Genomic DNA, 18,136 nt, shown 5'->3' with positions numbered 1-18,136 from the left:
GCCGGCCCCTGGTCTAAAAGGTAACTTTGAAACAAAATCCTGATATTGGTTGAATTTCCCATCTCATCAGTAAACCCGGCTTCATCCATTGTGTTAAAGTAGCTTCTCAAAAAGAATGTGTAAGCTCATAATGCTGAAGCACCACCAGATTTTAAAACTGACCAATTCAGAGCCTTATCTATAAATGCAGATTTTATTTTTGCTCTGTTATCAAAGTTTAACTCAAGCTGCTTTTTTGCTTCAACATAAGCTTCTGTGGACTCATGTGCATGCACCTTCTCACTAAAATCCTCAGTGGACTGTGGTAAATGGTTCTAAATAATAAAGCCCTGGAATCCAGACTCTGCTGATCCTGAACAGAAGTGAAAATTAGCATTTTTGCATCGACCATAACCAACTAAGTTCTTAAAGCCAATGCTGCTTTAAACTGAACTTCCTCCAGTTTGGGCGCATATGTTTCTTGCAATGCGTCCAACTTTGTCTTCAAAGTGATTCTTTCCACCTCAGCTTCAATTAGCACCATTAAAGCTGCTTGGGAGATTTTACTGGCTTAGACTATAGGCTTTACTAATATTACTGGGTGAACTTTGTGCATCCTCTTTCAGCCAATTCTGTGACGATCCAATCATCCAAGTCCAACCATCCAGTCTTCCAAGATCCCCCAACTTCCAAGGTGACATCCAATTCAAATGATTTTTTTAAATTAAATGTCATGGCCTTTTAAGTTCCAAAAAAGAAAATGGTCCAAGGAAAGGTTGTGGGTGGAAATGGATGGATTGTTTCAGAACTCACTTCTGAATTAAATCTTTGAAAAATATATGGTGTTTATTTTTTATCTTAAACATAAACAAAAATTAACCTAATCTCATTCCAAAACCTCAAAAAGTGATAAAAAAAACCCCAAAAACATTCTAAACCTTCCTATTGCCCCCTTGACATTTGACAAACAAATAATAGTAATAAAAACCCCCAAACAAACAAACAAACAAAAAAATTCCACCACACCTCACAGCGTGCTCTGTAGGTGTGGTCCTTAATAAGTGGGATTGTCCAAATTTAACCAAACTAATCACAACTTTTCCAAAAGTAAATTTGATTAAAGATTTACATAGTTTTAAAGAAAAAACTTACTATGTTACTTTTGGTAATATAATATACAGTTGCACTGAATTTAATTTATTGATTTCCATGAACACCACCGTTTGCTCAGTGTTGTCCTGATGGAGGTTTCATTAACAGCATCCAGTATGATCCAGGCTTTAGCTTCTTAGAAATTACCCTGGGTCTCTTTGTGACCTCTCAGACTGTTTAACAGATCAAACACAAAGACATGAGAATCAGAGACCGAGCAGCTCTGTTCTTTAAAGACAAACATGGAACCCGCTCAGTACAGACTTTCCCCACAGATATACTGTTAACTCGGTGAGTTTAGTTCTCTGACCTCGTTGGTGTAGGTTCACCGCACTCTGCTCTGTTCTCCTCTTCCTCCATCATGATCCTCTTGTGGATGTCAGTCTAAAAGGTAAACCACAAACAATCGGTGACGTCACATTGATGCAAATCTCAGTCCCACATCAGCTCTGCTGAATAATCTATGTTCCTATGACATCAGGAATCAAACGCTGTCATGAACACACCTCCATGTTTCTGTCATGTTTCCCTGACAGACTGAATTCAAACAGTTTGAGGAAAAAAGGATGAACTGAAAGCAGGCTGTCACTTTATTGGATATTAGGAGAACATATTTAATCATAAAATCATTAAATCATAAAGGCAGCTAGAGCTAAACAGCAGAATGAGATAACAGTCTTTATACACCATATCTACTATTTTATGTACTTTGCTGTTATATGTATGTATATGCAATACTATTGCATTGTATGACACACTTTTCTGATTTTTATTTGCTTAACATTTTGAAACCCATGTATCACTTTCATACCACTTCAATTATGTGCTACTTTGTGGTGGTTGACAGGAAATCTCAACAAAATCATTTAAGTTTGTGGTTGCAAGGAGACAAAATGTGTAAAGGTTCAAAGGGGTATGAATACTTTTGTCAAGGCACTGTGTATTCAATCTGTCACGGTCCCTGTGTCTGCCCGGTCAGCCCTGTGAGGCTGCATGTGTTTTTGATTTGGTTTCTCTCTCTCCTCCCTGCTCGCAACACTCTACCTAGGTGGAGCTCATCGCAGGCTCCCACTTTTGGTCGTGGCACCTGCAAGTAATAACTCATCTGTGAGTCATCATCCTGTCTGTAATCTTCTCTGGACTATTGTGTAACACGCGTCAGTGTAATCCTGGCCTTTGCAATATTTTGAGTTCTCTTTATGCTTTTCTCAGTATTAAAAACCTTGTCCTTGTATATAGACTCCCAGGCCCTTAGACAGTTTCCCAGAATCTGTAGAGTTTAGCAGCTTAAGTGTAGTACATAACACACTAGCAGTTGTGAAAATAAAGAACTGTTTCTTGTGATTTGCAGTCTGCGCTTGAGTCTGCCCTGCTCTGCCTAGACAAAAATAATTTCAGTACAGTGGTGCACAGTTCTTTCTTCCACCTTTTTAATTCATTCTAATAAAAACATTAGTCCAATGTTTATGTAATTTTCCTCTATTTCTCATTAATGCTCTTTTTTGTTGACAGAATTTTTCTTCTACATTTTTTTTTGTCAAAGTGCTCAAAAATCTATATTTTCTTTTAATAGCCTCCCCCTTGTGTCTTTAAGAGCTCTGCAGGTGTGATATTAATTACAGTGACAGTAAAGGAGGTAAAAGCGATAAAAACAATGCAGCTGAGCTGTGATGTCATCATGTACGCTGTGTCTCTGTGGACTCTGTGTGAACTATTGATGGAACTCACAGAGTACAAACTATAAGTACACAAACACGAACGTAGCTCAGAGCAGCTGACAAACTCGGCCTCGTTGGTCCAGCTGTGAGTCCGTTACCGTGAACTATGGAGCGGCAGATTTGTGCTGAACTAAGCTGCACACAGCTGATGTTAGCCAGAAAAACATTACACACTGACTTTAAAGAGAGAGAGACCGGAAATAAAAAAGACAGTTTGTTGTGTGAAGAAATCAAACATGAGCTGAACAAACAGTAAAGTTCCTAAAGACAAACTGTTAAAGGAGGAAACAAAGCACACTTACCGTTTCTTTTCACAGAGACACGCAAACAACAAGATCCACTCCACACCTGGACACCAAACATGAAAGTTCAGGTGAGCTGCTTCCTGAAAGGAGGTGGGACTACACCTGAAGCAAGACAGGTGGGAGAGGCTGAGCAGAGCAGCACTCAGCTTCATTTCAAAAAACATCCTTAAAGTTGGTGAACAACAGATTTTTATGTCTGAAAGCTTCCCTCCCATCTCTTTTCCATTTCTATTCTTTTAATTTTTTTGATTTTGTTCAAAATTGTGCTTTTCCGTACATTTGTTCAAGTTCAATATTAAATATATTCATTGTTTCTCTCCCATCATTGAGTAGACGTAGCTTCAAATATGAGACTCATAAACTGAAATGAGAACTAAAATCAAGAAAATGAGAAAAGGGCTCATCTTCTTGTGTATAGAATGAAAACAGAACAAAGTCACCAAGCTCCAAACACTTGATCAATTTATTGCATTCAGGGACCTTCTGGCGTCCTGAGAGCTTTCTCTCTCCTTTTTTGCATTTTAACTGAGCCTTAAACACAAAGGTGCCAGGGCAGAGCTGTGTGATGGTGAAAGTGGGGTCCTTCACGAGACATTAGAGGGGAAAAGCTAAGAAATACACTGTGACAGGAATGTCAGAGCTGATTACTGCTTTCTTTGAACCCTGGCTGCAGCTTTTCAGCCAACAGGCAAACAGGACTCAGGGTTCAGCTGCTGATACTGCAGTGACATGGAGGTGGAGAGATTCCACCGTAGTGATGTGAAAAAAAATCCATCCACTTCTTCAGCGATGTAGAAGAGATGAGAAAACACAAGGAAACCAAGACACATCAGGAAACACACAGCAACATGAGACAGCTCACCAATAGGTAGAGGACTAAATACAGAGAGGATATGAGGGGGTGGGAAACAGGAGGGGAACACAGCTGGAACTAATCAGACGTAATCAGACATGGAGGAACCAAAACTAAATGCTCTGAACACAGGACAAGGGAAAACAGGACACATGAGACACACTAAGACATGGACTGAGGACAAGGAAACATGGGAGCAAGACAATGACTGGGAAACAGATGAATACAAATATAGACAGAACCTTAAAATTCTTCGGAGACATGACAGAGTACACATGGAATGTTGACTAAGGAGAGAACCATGAATAATACTAAATCACAGAATATATATTAAACCAGAAACCACAAACTCTGGGTCATAGATCCAGGACCATGACACAAAGGGCCTTACTAAAACTTCATAACAGCTCAAGCAGCCGTTGGCCAGTTTGATCTGTACTGTGTGCTGGTAAGTTTAGGTCTGTTCAGTCAGCATGTGCTCCTTACAAGTGTTGCATAAGAAGCTTCATGCTCTTGCTCATTTCACAAATTGCTAATGCTTGATTTATCAGCTCAATGGCAGGATTTCAAAAAATAAGAGTTGGTGCTGTACAAATAAAACTGAATTAAATTGAAAATTTAATTGGATTAAATTAAAAACATGAGGACATACATGTAACCTTTAAATCTAAGCTCTCTTCTTCCTCTCCCTGTCTTTCTTATCTTTCTCCATCTCTGAGTGAAGTTAGCTCTCTTTGTTTTTTCTCTCCTATCAAATACAGGACATTTGAGACAAACTGCACACAAACATTTTGTGTGTCTGTTGGTGTCTTTTGAGCTCATAGTAACACTACATTTCAAATCACCTGATACTTAAAAAACATAAGTTCCTTTATGCTTGCTCCTCTTTAGCATCTCTGGTTAAAGGCTGAAGTACCGCTCCACAACTTATGGACACCTGTGCTGGAACTGACTTTCAAGTGTTTCTGTTTAGGATCAGAAACACGGATCTGTTTGATGTGTGAAGGCTTGCAGGGACATGAAATAACCACCCACCCTTAAATGTGTCAAACTAAACTTAACAAGCCTTTCTGAAAATGTAAGAAAGTACAGATATTTGTTTAAACATGTAGGGAGTAAAAGTAAAAAACTGTGAGAAACAAACATAGCTGACAGTAAAGATGAGTGGAGCTCATTCTCTAACTAACCACTGTGTTGGATACGGCAGTAAAATAATTTGTACCTGACTTTTAACAGGAGACTGGGATTGTTTCCAGTCCAAACATTCACTATATCTACAAACATTCATGAAAATACTGATCGGTGGAGGGGACATGTAATTAAAGACCTAAAAATGATGCGTGTGTAACTGACTAACACTGTTTCAGAGAGAATTCTTTAATATTTAATCTGTAAAGACATGGGGCAATTTAATCTGCATGTATATGAAACATCAGTCCAAACTGTCCCACAGCACAACTTTATTGTGCTGTGGGACATGAAGTGTCTCCACTCTTGGTTTCATAAAGCGTGGACACAAAGATGTGGCCAGCTTACAGGAAGAAAGCAGTGTGGAAATCACTTGATGTCAGGTTGCTGTTTATGCTGACAGCTTTTCATTGAACTGATGCTCTCACTGCTGTTCTGCTTTGTTAAGAAAACTGTGAGTCACTTGTATATATTTCGTCCTTTTCCCCGTACCAGCTCAAAGGCACTTTAGGATCTATTTCTTCATGTCCCCTAATTTTAGTTCTGACATGTTTTGGAATATAACAAATCAGAGTGAGCTGTGATGAAACTCCGACTCTGCCTGCTTGGTCCGTCTTCTCTTTTGGTTTTGTGTAGCAGGCAGAGTGTGACAGTCAGACACTAACAGGACACATTTCTGTTCCACTCAGCTAAAAAGGGCCTGCTAACATAGCCTCTCTTCAAATGTAATGTTTTTGGTTTCACTTCACTGATTCTTTTCTTTATCACAAGCATAAGAAAAAACAGAGGTCATCTATAATCTGTGTCATGATACAGAAACAAGCAGTATCCTGTTATGACTCATAATCAGTTTCTCCAACTTATAAAACAAGATTTATGGAAAGTAAAAACATTTCATCTTGACAAGTGAAAATAGTCTGACGGTTTTACTGGATCATGATCTTGTACAGATTTGTGTCTGTATATAAACAGATCTTTGGTATCTTGTAATGTAAATTTTTTGACCCTCATCAGTCTGACTTCAGGCAAGATGATTCAGATTAAAGTTCACTTGTTAACTTGAAACCTTGTTGTATCTGCTTGTGTGAGCAGACAACTAATACATCAAACACAGCCACACCCAGACTGGTGACTTTGTTTGGAATAAAAATATTTATACTGTAAACAGTGAGTTTCTCTGTTTACAGACTAAAGAGCCAGCCAGTCTTTCTATCTTTACCTGCATTGTAAAGACTGAGAGCAGAGATGAAACCAACAATTCAACCAATGAGCAGGAGCCACACCTGAACTTCATTTAAATGTGGTGACAGGGTGTGGTTATTTGCACAGCTGCAGGGGAGTGGTGGAGCAGCTGCTAGATGCCATGTAATTTTGTCCCTCATATTTCGCAGTGACATGCTGTTTAAAAACAGGCACCGTTGAAATGGGTAGAGTGATCAAAAATCAGGCAGCTGCTCTTTCAAGTTTGCATTCATTTTGTTTAAAGACAAGGCAGGGTATGTTGTATACCATTCTGGAGAATATAAGCAGAATGAGGTGTTGTGGAGGCAATATTCACTTTCTTTGGGTGCCAGCTCATGTAGGAATCAGTGGAAATGAAAAGGTGAATAGGTTGGCTAAAGGAGCACTGACTAAAAATAAGACTGAGATGGAAATTAAAAGCAGCAAATCTGAAGCAAAAGGTATTGTTTGGGGGCAGGTTGTTAAGGAGTTATCAGGGCGATCGTGGCTCAAGAGTTGGGAGTTTGCCTTGTAATCGGAAGGTTGCAGTTTCGAGCCCCGGCTCGGTTGTTGTGTTCTTGGGCAAGACGCTTCACCCTTTGCCTATTGGTGGTGGTCAGAGGGCCCGGTGGCGCCTCTGTCAGTGCACCTCAGGGTGGCTGTGGCTACAATGTAGCTTGCCATCACCAGTGTGTGAATGGGTGGATGACTGAATGTATAAAGTCATCCTTTGGGGTCCTTAGGGACTAGTAAAGTGCTATACAAATACAGGAGGAGTTTGTGGAGTGTGCAAGGAGGAGGAGGAGACGGTAGAGCATCTAATACTGCCATGCAAGAGTTATGATGTGGAGAGGAGTACTGCAGAGTAGGGCACAGGTGAGGGAACTGGTGGGGTTTGAAGGATATGAAAGAGTGTAGGTTTTTTGTTTGTTTGTTTTTGTTTTGTGATACAGATTGTAAGCTCGCTTTCTGACCCATACTCTGGAACAGTAGGAGGCTGTAATGCTCTTTTATGTTGGTTGTCAACAGCTGTTAAACAAATAGAAGAAGAAGAAAAACAGGCACAATTATTACAGGATTTTGCAAATGCAGTACTTGTGATACAGAACTTATTCAGATGTCAAACTGTCAGATTTTAAAGAAACTGCTGCAGCCTTCTGGACCTTAGCTGTCTCCTTGTCTCTCCTAGGATTTTTAACATTTTTTAAAATTTAACACTGCTGTCATATTTTTTCACCAAACATTTCTTATTTATTTAATTTTGCAACAAATTCCATACTATTTTTCTCTTCTGTGATACTGAAAGACTGTATGTTACTAAAAATCGTGCAAACTAAGGAATCGTCGAGCTCCTTCTCCCTGTTCACCGGCAGAAAATAGAGAAACGTTGCAAGTTCCATGTTTGTTCTGTTATTTATGTTGTTAGTTAATTAACAAAAATGAATACATTGCCCAAGTGTGTTGTTATAGTAATAACTTCACTTCTCCTCATTTTCATGCAGTTTGACATTTAGCCAAGATAGACGAGCTGATTTTCATTCATTCATTAAATCTCACAACTTACTGTATATTGTGACTGTATATCTGTGTCTGAGTAAATCTTTGTGTGTGTGTGTGTGTGTGTGTGTGTGTGTGTGTGTGTGTGTGTATCCAACTCCCGAGTGTCCTTTCAGGCAGTTAGGCAAAAGTCAACAATCCCGTAGTTGACGCAGGTGACCTTGAGGAAGTAGAAGGATAGGGCAGAGAGTCAAACCAGTCTTGTAATCTGGGGTAATTGTTCCAGCTTCATCCTTGGAGCTTCCATCTGGTGAGGGAAGGCCACATGAAGATAGTGATTTTTTTTAGGTTATGTTTACGCCGAAGAAATGCATTCCCTTCTGCAGTTGCTCTAATGTCCATCACTGGTCCCAACTCTAGATCTCCGGGTGCAGAGCCGTGAGCTTCTCAATTATTTTATCCATATTGTGCTCAATAAACAAAGTCTGACTGCTCGTGGCTCTAGCCACTGTCAATCATGCTGGCCAGCCTTGTGAGATTTGGACTTATGTTGCCAGACAATAAGCACTTTAGTATAAAATATGTGAAAAACACAATAGATTATATTACAAACATGAATAATGACATTGCTGAAGAGTTTTCATGTCTTGTTGCACAAGATCAGGTCAAAATGTTCCCATAGAGATTCATATCTCTATCACTATCAAATACACAAAGAAGCAACACTAACCCACGAGTTGTGAGGGGATGCACTCTACTGTATCTTTGTTCGTAAATCCCATCAAAATGGGAACTTTTTCCTAACAAACCTTCTTCCTAATATTCCTTCCCAAAAGCAAAGCTTTAAAGTGGAACCAACATCTTTCTTGAAGATGTTGTTTTGTGAATGAAATGAGTGAAATGATGTAAAGGTCATTGGTAGTGTTGTGGTTAAATTAAAGTCATTTTCCACTAAGTGTGCAGACTTTCTGTACATGTAGGAGAATAAGCAGGGAACAGGTGTGCTGATGGACTGGAAACAGGGTGAACACACTGGGGCCACCTACAGGGCAGGTGGGGAACAGCAAGGATCTGAAATCATACGAGATGTTACTAAGCAATGACTTTAAGAAGACATCAGAGTTGAAATGAGTTTTCGTAGTGATGGCCCGCTTGCTTCAGAAGCATCGTGTTGAAGCTTGATTCATTTGGTCAGAGTCTTGTGATCAGTGACGTCATTTTCAGCTTCATTTAGAACCTAATTGCTTCGGTATCTGATTCAATGGTTTATAGCAGGGGTAGGCAACCTTTCTGATGGCGAGTGCCATTTAAAATTTCCTCAGAAGTCAGTGTGCCATATGATTGCATTACCAATAAACTTAATAACACTCTATATGAACAGTTACACTGTAGCATCCTCAAGGATTGACGTACGCACGATGTAGTTATAGAAGAGGGTTTATTCTGGTCTTGGCAACCCGTGAGAACTGCTCACAGACAAAACAATAAAACAAAAACATCACATCAAAATGCGCTCTTGTACGTAGTGTCAATCAATCAAAAATCCTTAATTACAGAAAATAAAACACACAAACCTCGTGAGCTGACATCCAGGAGGTGCTAAAAAGTCCTTTAGGGCCTTATTGCCTTATTCTCCATCTTCTTTCTCACTTATTTCTACTCTTTGAATGATATTTTCTCCATGTGTGGAGCTAACTGTGAGCTGCAGCATGCAGACACCATGTGTGCTAGCAAAAAAGGAGACTGGGAGGCAATGTTCCCTCTAAGCTGCGCACGTGCGCAATTGCGCACTGCTGGCAGGGTCTCTGCGCACAGAAAATCTGCGTTGCGCACATAAAAAACTAACCTGAATTGAAATTTAAAATTAATACTTTAACAATTCAGGATTTTAAAATTAATTGGACGATATGAAGACCAGTTACTCTTTAGGGAGACAAAGCTGGGATCAGGTTCAGCAGGCGTCCCATGGATCCTGTGAGAAGAAAAATGTGTTGTTCATTTGCAGCCACAGAAGCTGTTGAAGACTTTGAATACTTTTTGTGCTGGAGGTGTGGTCCATTCCTATAGTGAGGTCAGACATGAGAGGAGTGTGCAGTCAGATGGAAAGCTGGCTGGCATGTGTGCCGAACCAGAGAATTTGATACAACTGGTAAGTGGCCTGTATTTATATAGCGCTTTACTAGTCCCTAAGGACCCCAAAGCGCTTTACACATCCACTCATTCACCCATTCACACACACATTCACACACATATCCACACACTGGTGATGGCAGCTACATTGTAGCCACAGCTGGGACGCACTGACAGAGGCGAGGCTGCCGGACACTGGCGCCACCGGGCCCTCTGACCACCACCAGTAGGCAACGGGTGAAGTGTCTTGCACAAAGACACAACGACCGAGACTGTCCAAGCCAGGGAGCGAATAGGCAACCTTCCGATTACAAGGCGAACTCCCAACTCTTGAGCCATGATCGTCCACAACTGCACAATAAATTAAAACTGCTACACAATTATAAGAATAGTGTGTCAGTTCACTGTCCTTTAGGCCTTCCTTCATACCAAAAGAGAAACTGGTTTGCAGTGTGAGCTTTTGCAGAAGGAAATCCCAAACTAGTGTTGGCAGTGTAAATCAGTGTTTAAATCAGACACCAAACTAACATCAAAGAGTTGATGTTAGTAACATTTCACCTCTCTGCAGCAGATTCTTGCTGGGCTTTTTAATTTCATTTAATGGCTTCATCTTTAGATGCATCACTCTTTAAAGACACACAGCTGGGTGGAGGTCCATGTTGGTTCCTGTGAATAATGATGTGAGTGCTGAGCTGTCACATGGAGAAGAGTCATGGACAGTTAGAGATGGTCATCTCACCTCTGAGCTTTGGTCTGGCTCTCATGTTCCCCACACAGAGTGCTTTTAGAGGGAGGGGCTCCCTCCTCTCTGTCCTCACACTGATCCATGCTGCTGAATCCACATCAGCTCACACACACTTTCTACCTTCACCTGCAGAGGAAACACAAATCATTCATGTGCACATCAACTGAAATCCTCCTTTCCATCACTGTGCTGTCCAAATATCAGCTGCTTCTTTCCTGCTTCATCTCAGTGTCAGCTGAATGCAGTCAGACAGCAGTGTGAGGCAGAGGAAGCCGCTCTACTTCAGCTGCTCTACTTCTACTATCAGTCCACTAGATGGAGCCGTGAAGCAAACATGATGCATTCACTGATACACACTGATTCACTGGCTGTATCCCAATTCAGGGTCTGCAGCCTTGAAGGCTGCATTTTAAGGGCGAATACGTCACAGCAACGCGACAAAGGCTGTCCCAATTCAAAGGCTGCTCGAAATGCGGCCCTCTAATGCGTCTTTCATTTCCCTGAATTTTAAGGATGTGGCGGTGTAGACTTCATGGACCCAACATATCCCAGACTTCATAGCGCGGCGGTGGGTGTGGATAATTTTGCCGAAAAAAAAAACGGCTGAAGTGGGGCGGCTGAAGAGTAAACTTTGAAAGTAAGTACTGAATATTATGGTTCTTATTTATGTGCAAATGTTTAATAATGAAGAACATTAAAACATTACTGTTGGACACATGTCGGCAAAGTTATGTGAAATTAGCGATTTTTGTACTTTCAGCGTTTACTTGGTTTTACAGCCTTTACTTTAACTACTTTTCCATCATGTGTGCTGTCCAAATATCAGCTGCTTCTTTCCTGCTTCATCTCACTGTCAGCTGTATGCAGTCAGACAGCAGTGTCCCTGACACACAGATTCACTGTGACTGGAAGCTTCGGTCATGTTGACAGTGTGAGTTCAGGTTTTGATCTCAGAGCTTATATTGAGCCATAATGGCTCCTTTAAACTCTCCTGTGTCTGCTGTGTCGCATGCTCACCTCTTCTCCACTGTCTTAATATGCTGCTCTCTTCAGCTCCTCTCTCAAACTCAAACTTGATAACGCCATCAGATATTTAACACGTTGTTAAAATTTTTATTGTATACATTGACTCAATTATCTGAACACATTAGCAAATATCAGACTGGAGAAAAGCAAAATAAATCATTTGATGCGATTGAAGGTCAAAGGTCACTGCTGGATACCAACACTGTTGCTGCAGATACAGGCTGATGTTTAATGTTCATCGTTTGCCTTCTGCTGCTGTTGTTTCTGCTGGACTCTGAGCTCTTAATGACACCAGTCTGCACAGTGACAAGACTTCTCTTTATACATGTATTTTTTCTTTTTTCCAATAATTCTCTCCTTTTAAACTCATTTCTTTATTTGTTGACTTATTTGATTGACTGATTAAAAAAAAAAGAAAAAAAAGTAAACTAGTTACCATGAGTAGATTTCTGGTTAATGATGTGCCTTCCTGCAGTCTCTAGTTTTGCATTTCAACAGTTTGTTATTTAACCCTTTAAGACCTACCATAGAACCAAGTCCGCCAGAGCTTATATTATATTTTTACATGCTGTGGAGCCATTTTTTGGAGCATTTCAAGTTGCTATACATCAATACAACCATTATAGCCCAAATTTTAATAATATTAATAGCATTAAGTGCATAGTAATGCTGCGAGATCGATCAACTTTAGACCAGACAATCAAACTACGGAGGCTCCGGAAAAGTGCAATCAAACGATGAGTTTATTAACAGCCTGGAGAAAACATCAACATATGTCTTCTGACCAAAATACATGTTGTGGATACTTATAAAGCAGTGGGGTACACGCCCCCCCATGGCGTCAATGACAGATTAGAATAGGTTCCAGACATTAGTCACAGTTACTCGTACATCTTTTAATAGCTATAAGCAGACATAGAACTTCTCTTTTCTATAACCCCTTCCATACAAGGTAATAATCTTAAGCCCTCAGGGTCTCTGAGGCTAATTATTGACTCTGATCATCTGTTACCAAGTAGAATAAAATGCAACAGGTTTGCAACAAGAAACTGGAAACATTGGGGCCTCTGCTCAGGCCTATTCCTAGATTAATATGTGTATTATAAGCATGCATGCAATTAACCTGCTATGTTCTCATCTCCCCTCAGCATGTATCATCTGGACACTCTCACCAGTGAAGCTTAAAACCTTCTAGAATGGAACATCAACTCTTAACCAAGCACATTTATGCATTGTGTATACAATGAACTCAACCTATAGAAATAGAAAGGTCAATGTGATGACAGACATATTCAATGCAATATAAACCCTGTAGGAAATATTACTGATATATGATACTGTGAAACATGTTATTAATACATTCTTCATAAGGCAGATTATATGGTAGCAATAAAAGAATCTCTGAATCCCAACAATAGTAATTACATAAATTGCAAAAAAGTGCAATAAACTACAAAAAAATTGAAAATCGTTTTTGATTTTTTAACATATATTTCTAGTTAGAGAAATTTAAGAGGCTTATCCCTCAAAAGTGTAAATGCAAAAATGTTGCACAAACTAGTTTCCCACCAAAGGAAATTTATTTTAAGTGTCTTCATAGTTTTATTTTTGAGATACACCAATTTTCATATACTGCAGGAAAAACGAAAAAATATATTATAGTGCAAATTTGCAAAATAACAGCATGTGCATCAAAATAAACTATTTCCAGCAGTGCAATATGAGTCCTCAGCATCCCAGAAACGACACAGAAAGTCATGAAGTCAAACATAACTTTTAAAAACACCAGTATAGGCTCATAATGGTAAAAAACTACATTTCCGCAAAATAACGTCACTTCCGGTTCCGGGCAGGTCATGCGGTCATGTGATAGTTCGCGCTGATGGACGTAGGAAGTGTTACAAACAGCTGATCTGATCGGCAAAGCGTGTTTCTGGAATATTATGTTTTTGTTGCTGCAAGTGCTTTTTATGCAGTTTTTGCAAAGCTATATGTGGAAGGAAACTGTGACCAAGGACAAGCTGATGTCATCAGATCTAAGTACAACTCCTCCGGTTTCATATGCAAAAAAAATTATTGCGCTAGCTTACGTGGTTGCAGAGCTACCGGGATTTTAAAATAGTTACGCAAAATGGAGCGTGTCCGCTCCGACCGGCTTTAAAGGGTTAAACCAGCTGCTGCTGTTTTGGATTATACCTAACAAATTTCTCAGTCATGTATTTTAAGAGAATAAAAGAAAGAAGGTTTAAACGGAAGGAACAAAATTTAGGTAAATACAAAATCAAAAGACAAAACCCCCCCAAAACAAAAAAATGGAGATGGCTCAATGTGAAAGCATCACTTCCTGTATGGGGATAGCCAACTGTTTACATGTCACATGTATAATTAAACAATAATTTACAGTCTCTTGATTTTTTTTTACCCATCTGACCATCAACTAATTCTGTGCTAACAATACGCACGGAGAAACACACAACAGAAGCTCTTTCCAGTAACACTTTCATGTGTCACTGTCAGCTTGTTTTGAACGGGATTTTCAGAAAAGTGTCGAGTGACTTTTTTTTGTAGAAGTTAGACAATAACAACCATTTTTTTTGAGTCATTTAAGATTTAATTTTATCTGCATTGTCACTTAAATTTATTTCCTGAATTAGAACTTTAACAGATAATTTTAAAAAACAAACAAACAAAATAATCAGTTTAATCCAAGAGGAAACTGAGAGCATTTTGTTTAAGTTTTCTTGTCCTTTACAGCTAAACAGCAGATTGAAATAAAAGCGTTCAGTACAAAAATGACTCATCTGATAGTGGGACTCTCAACCATTTGACCTTAGAACTGAAGAAGCTTCTCGGATGAGAGGTGAAACGTCTTCAAGCAACTTAAAGGAGTCCAGACACTTTTCTTTGCAAGCTCCTTTGACTACATCTCATTGGGATTCTAACCAGGTCCGTAATAAATGGATTTGCTGAGCTCAGCATTTTCTGCTTTGATGAAAGATAAACATGAAGCTGGATTTCTTGTTGAAAATGCAAAGGAGCTGGTTGTGAACTAAGCTTCAGAGAAACACTACATACTGATATCCAATGTGAAGCTTTGAGTGGAAAAAGACATGAAAAGGGTTCTCTTTTGGAAAGAGCCATTTAAAGATGCAATACTCAAACAGAAGTTTGAACCTGTACTATTAGAGCCATAAAGGGAATTTCGACAATATAGACTTTAAATCCAAATGGAATATTTATTTAAGCAATGTTGCAGGAACAAAGAAAACCGCTTAATCAGATGATCTCAATTATACAGTCAGATTAATTTAAAAAAATTCCATAAACTTCCTAATCTACCCTATGGTGATTACAATTTCATCTACTGGTCTGTGGATGGTTGAGAGAGTAGGGAGAGAGTCAAGTCCTGGCCAGTAATGCATTCTTCTCCCAGTCTTGCTAGCGCAAACCCACATATGGAAGCAGTTACTCAGTTGAAAGTAATCCAAGTCTTCTCGGCTTCAAATCAACTCCACACAAGTGAGCAGAGAAAAACAACAATTACATTTCCAAATTTTAACTCCACAGTGATTTGGTTAAAATATAGATTCTCAAATATTATCTCTTATCACTGCACCAAACTACAAGAAATAAAAACTAAATATTCTCAGACAACATTTTTTACATCCTCTTCACAGGCTTGCACCACTCTGATTTCTCTTGAGAAAGTTGATAATGAGTTTCCACTTCTCTTGACACCAGACCAGTACAGGCTTTTCTATTTGATTCAGAATCAACACTAAGTCTAAAGAGCACGCTCTTTTCATCACACAGATTACATTATTTGATTACATTAAAAAAAAAAAAAAAAAGACTATTTTAACATCATTTGCAAAATCATATGTAAATATACTCATCTGTAGACCTTTGTATTACATTTACCATAATAAGACTGGGCGTTATTCTTTATTTACTATTCATAAACGGGGATAAGCTGAAGATTTCACTCCTACTGAAACAAAAAAACATCAATTTAACCACAGCAGCTTAGACTGAAATCTATTTAGGAACATCTTTCCATAAACCAACATGATTGTACTGTTATTGAACAATCCGGTCACAGAAATGATGTAGTAGAGTTGCTGTGCTAAATTTAGGTGTACCTCTGAAACTCCCAAATGTCTTCTCAAAAACTGTGTTCTTATCTTCTCTGTTCAGACCTTCCTTCCTGTCCTGCTTCCAAAAATGACTCAAATAACCACAGCATGAGCGACACTGTAAATTCCATGCTTTGAGTGAAAAAAGAAAGAAAAAAACATCTGGACCCTGGAATAATGGTAGCTTCCATTTTTTAAGGACTGAAGAGGAAGAAGTTTCCAAGGAATCGTTTAGAACAGTTTAAAAGAACTTTTTAAGAACTGATTGAATCCATGAATCTGAAAACGTGTTACTGAGTAAAAGAGACTGATATGTACAGATTGAACAACAGTCTGTTCAACAGTCAGACTGTTTCTCTAACAGGAGGATGCTCTTTACACTCAAACCTGCACAGAGTCACTGACGAACCAGACCAGACTGTAAACCCAGGATAAAGAGTTTCAGTGAATGTGGTGTTGAAGGTGTGGAGGTGGATCAGAGTGTCAGAGGAGACTCTGTAGAAGGACAGAGTGCCAGCAGGACAGTCCACATACACTGCTACTCTGTTAGAGTCAGAGGAGGAGGAGGAGATGGATGTTTTTATGTTATTGTGCCAGAGACAAAGAGGAATATAATTGGAGCACCACAAACTCCAGGACTGATCATTCCATCCAAACACACAGTCAGGACTCTCTCCTTTCCTTCTGGTTCTTCTATAACTCACAGATATGCGAACATTTCCTCTCCACTCAACCTCCCAGTAACAGCAACCAGTCAGACCATTTCTGCAAAGCAGCTGAGGGCAAATATCAAATCTGTCTGGATGATCAGGATACGACTGAACCTCCTCCACATATGTCACCTGGCTGTTGTTGTCAGATAGTTGGAGGTTTGTGTAAACTGTGTTTGTGTCGATTGTGAGTTGACAGGAATCTGATGGAGAGAACAAACACAATCTAGCTGCAGTTATTGATCCATCATCTGTTCATTGATTGACACTTTGATGATGACTCCTGACATCAGAGATGTGAATGAGTGATGTGACAGTTTGAAGATGGTTGAATGTGTGCTGCTTTGTTTTCATGAATCCCATTAAAAACACACTTACACTTCCTCAGACCTGGTGTCAACCATCGTTCTCCAGCAGGCTCCACCCTGAAAGGAGGAGGGGGGTCAGAGCAGCACAGTCTCTTTCAGCATGCACATATGGACATTACATCGCTCTCATATTTATCAGTGTCTACATACTGTTAGACACTGATAAAGAAACAGTCCAACATTTTCAGAAATACACTTCAATCCATACGTGGATCAAACTGCTGATGATTTGGTCTGATCCTGGATCTGTCAGTACACCACTGTATTGAATGAAATATGACTGACTCAAACTGTGAACTCATGTCTTTTCAATACAAATCCCCTGTACTTCCTGGATACCTGTTTGTTCCAGTGGTATGGAGTCTGGAGGAGCATGAGCATAAGTGGCTGAAGAGGAGCGAGAGTGTGGACTATTTTCCTGCGTTCCTTTCCCTGGAGACACCTTGTATATATGTTGCACTGTTGGATTGTAAATAAACTTGTGAACTCTCTTTTCCTAAAATCTGAGTCTGCACCAGAGTCCTTTCTGTCAGCATTGACAGATTTAATTTATGCCCTTTTCTTTTTTAACTTGTGATGCGTTTATATCCCATGAGTTACAGGGCTTCTAAACCCCTTTTCATCATTTAAAGCTATTGTTTATTATTGTCACATGGGGGTGTTGTGAGGCTGTCTTTCGTTTATGATGAAGATACGACTAGTACCCAGGAAGCATAATTTTTTCCTTGCCTGTGAGATCTCCCCTCTAATGTCAACCATATGGAAAAGATATATATAAATCTTATAAAGTTTTTATCTGTCTTGTATGAAACTTGTATGAAAAGCATACAGGAGTGAAAGCACATATAAGATCCCTTGAAAAATTATATAATGAAACTTGTATGTTTTATATACTTACTAAAAAAATATATGAAAGTAATGAGAAAGTGTTGTTTTTACTATTTCTTTTCCATATGGGCAGTCAAGTGTGTGTCGAAGTGTAACAGGAAAATATCTTTGTATGCAGTGCTGGAAACCAATTAATGACCAAATTCTTTTTACATATCAATCGTACTAATCATCAGCTCATGGTTTACCAGACAGCAAATTTTTTATAAAGTCATAAAAA

At 39.3% G+C, this 18,136-nt stretch overlaps 1 protein-coding gene across 2 annotated transcripts in view; it reads right to left on the bottom strand.

Annotated features, from left to right (window-relative positions):
* LOC146634797 (neoverrucotoxin subunit alpha-like) overlaps window positions 1–18,136 on the bottom strand; it is a 120,734-nt gene that overhangs the window by 28,460 nt on the left and 74,138 nt on the right. Inside the window, exons 8-9 of one of the 2 annotated variants that reach the window (XM_085378527.1) lie at window positions 17,039–17,085; window positions 16,295–16,863 (exon numbers count right to left, since the gene is read on the bottom strand). The exons of the other annotated variant lie outside the window; for it this stretch is intronic. Of the exons in view, the coding sequence (XP_085234653.1) occupies window positions 16,295–16,863; window positions 17,039–17,085 (616 nt within the window). Of the gene's footprint in view, window positions 1–16,294; window positions 16,864–17,038; window positions 17,086–18,136 lie in introns of those variants that run through there. 2 annotated transcript variants of the gene reach the window in all.

The sequence above is a fragment of the Diplotaxodon limnothrissa genome, linkage group LG3, assembly GCF_057381915.1.
Source record: "Diplotaxodon limnothrissa isolate DT_005_m linkage group LG3, D_limnothrissa_male_GT1.1, whole genome shotgun sequence".
Taxonomy (NCBI): Eukaryota; Metazoa; Chordata; class Actinopteri; order Cichliformes; family Cichlidae; genus Diplotaxodon; species Diplotaxodon limnothrissa.
Note: the sequence above shows the minus strand (reverse complement) of the source record. Positions and strands in the feature narration are given on the sequence as shown.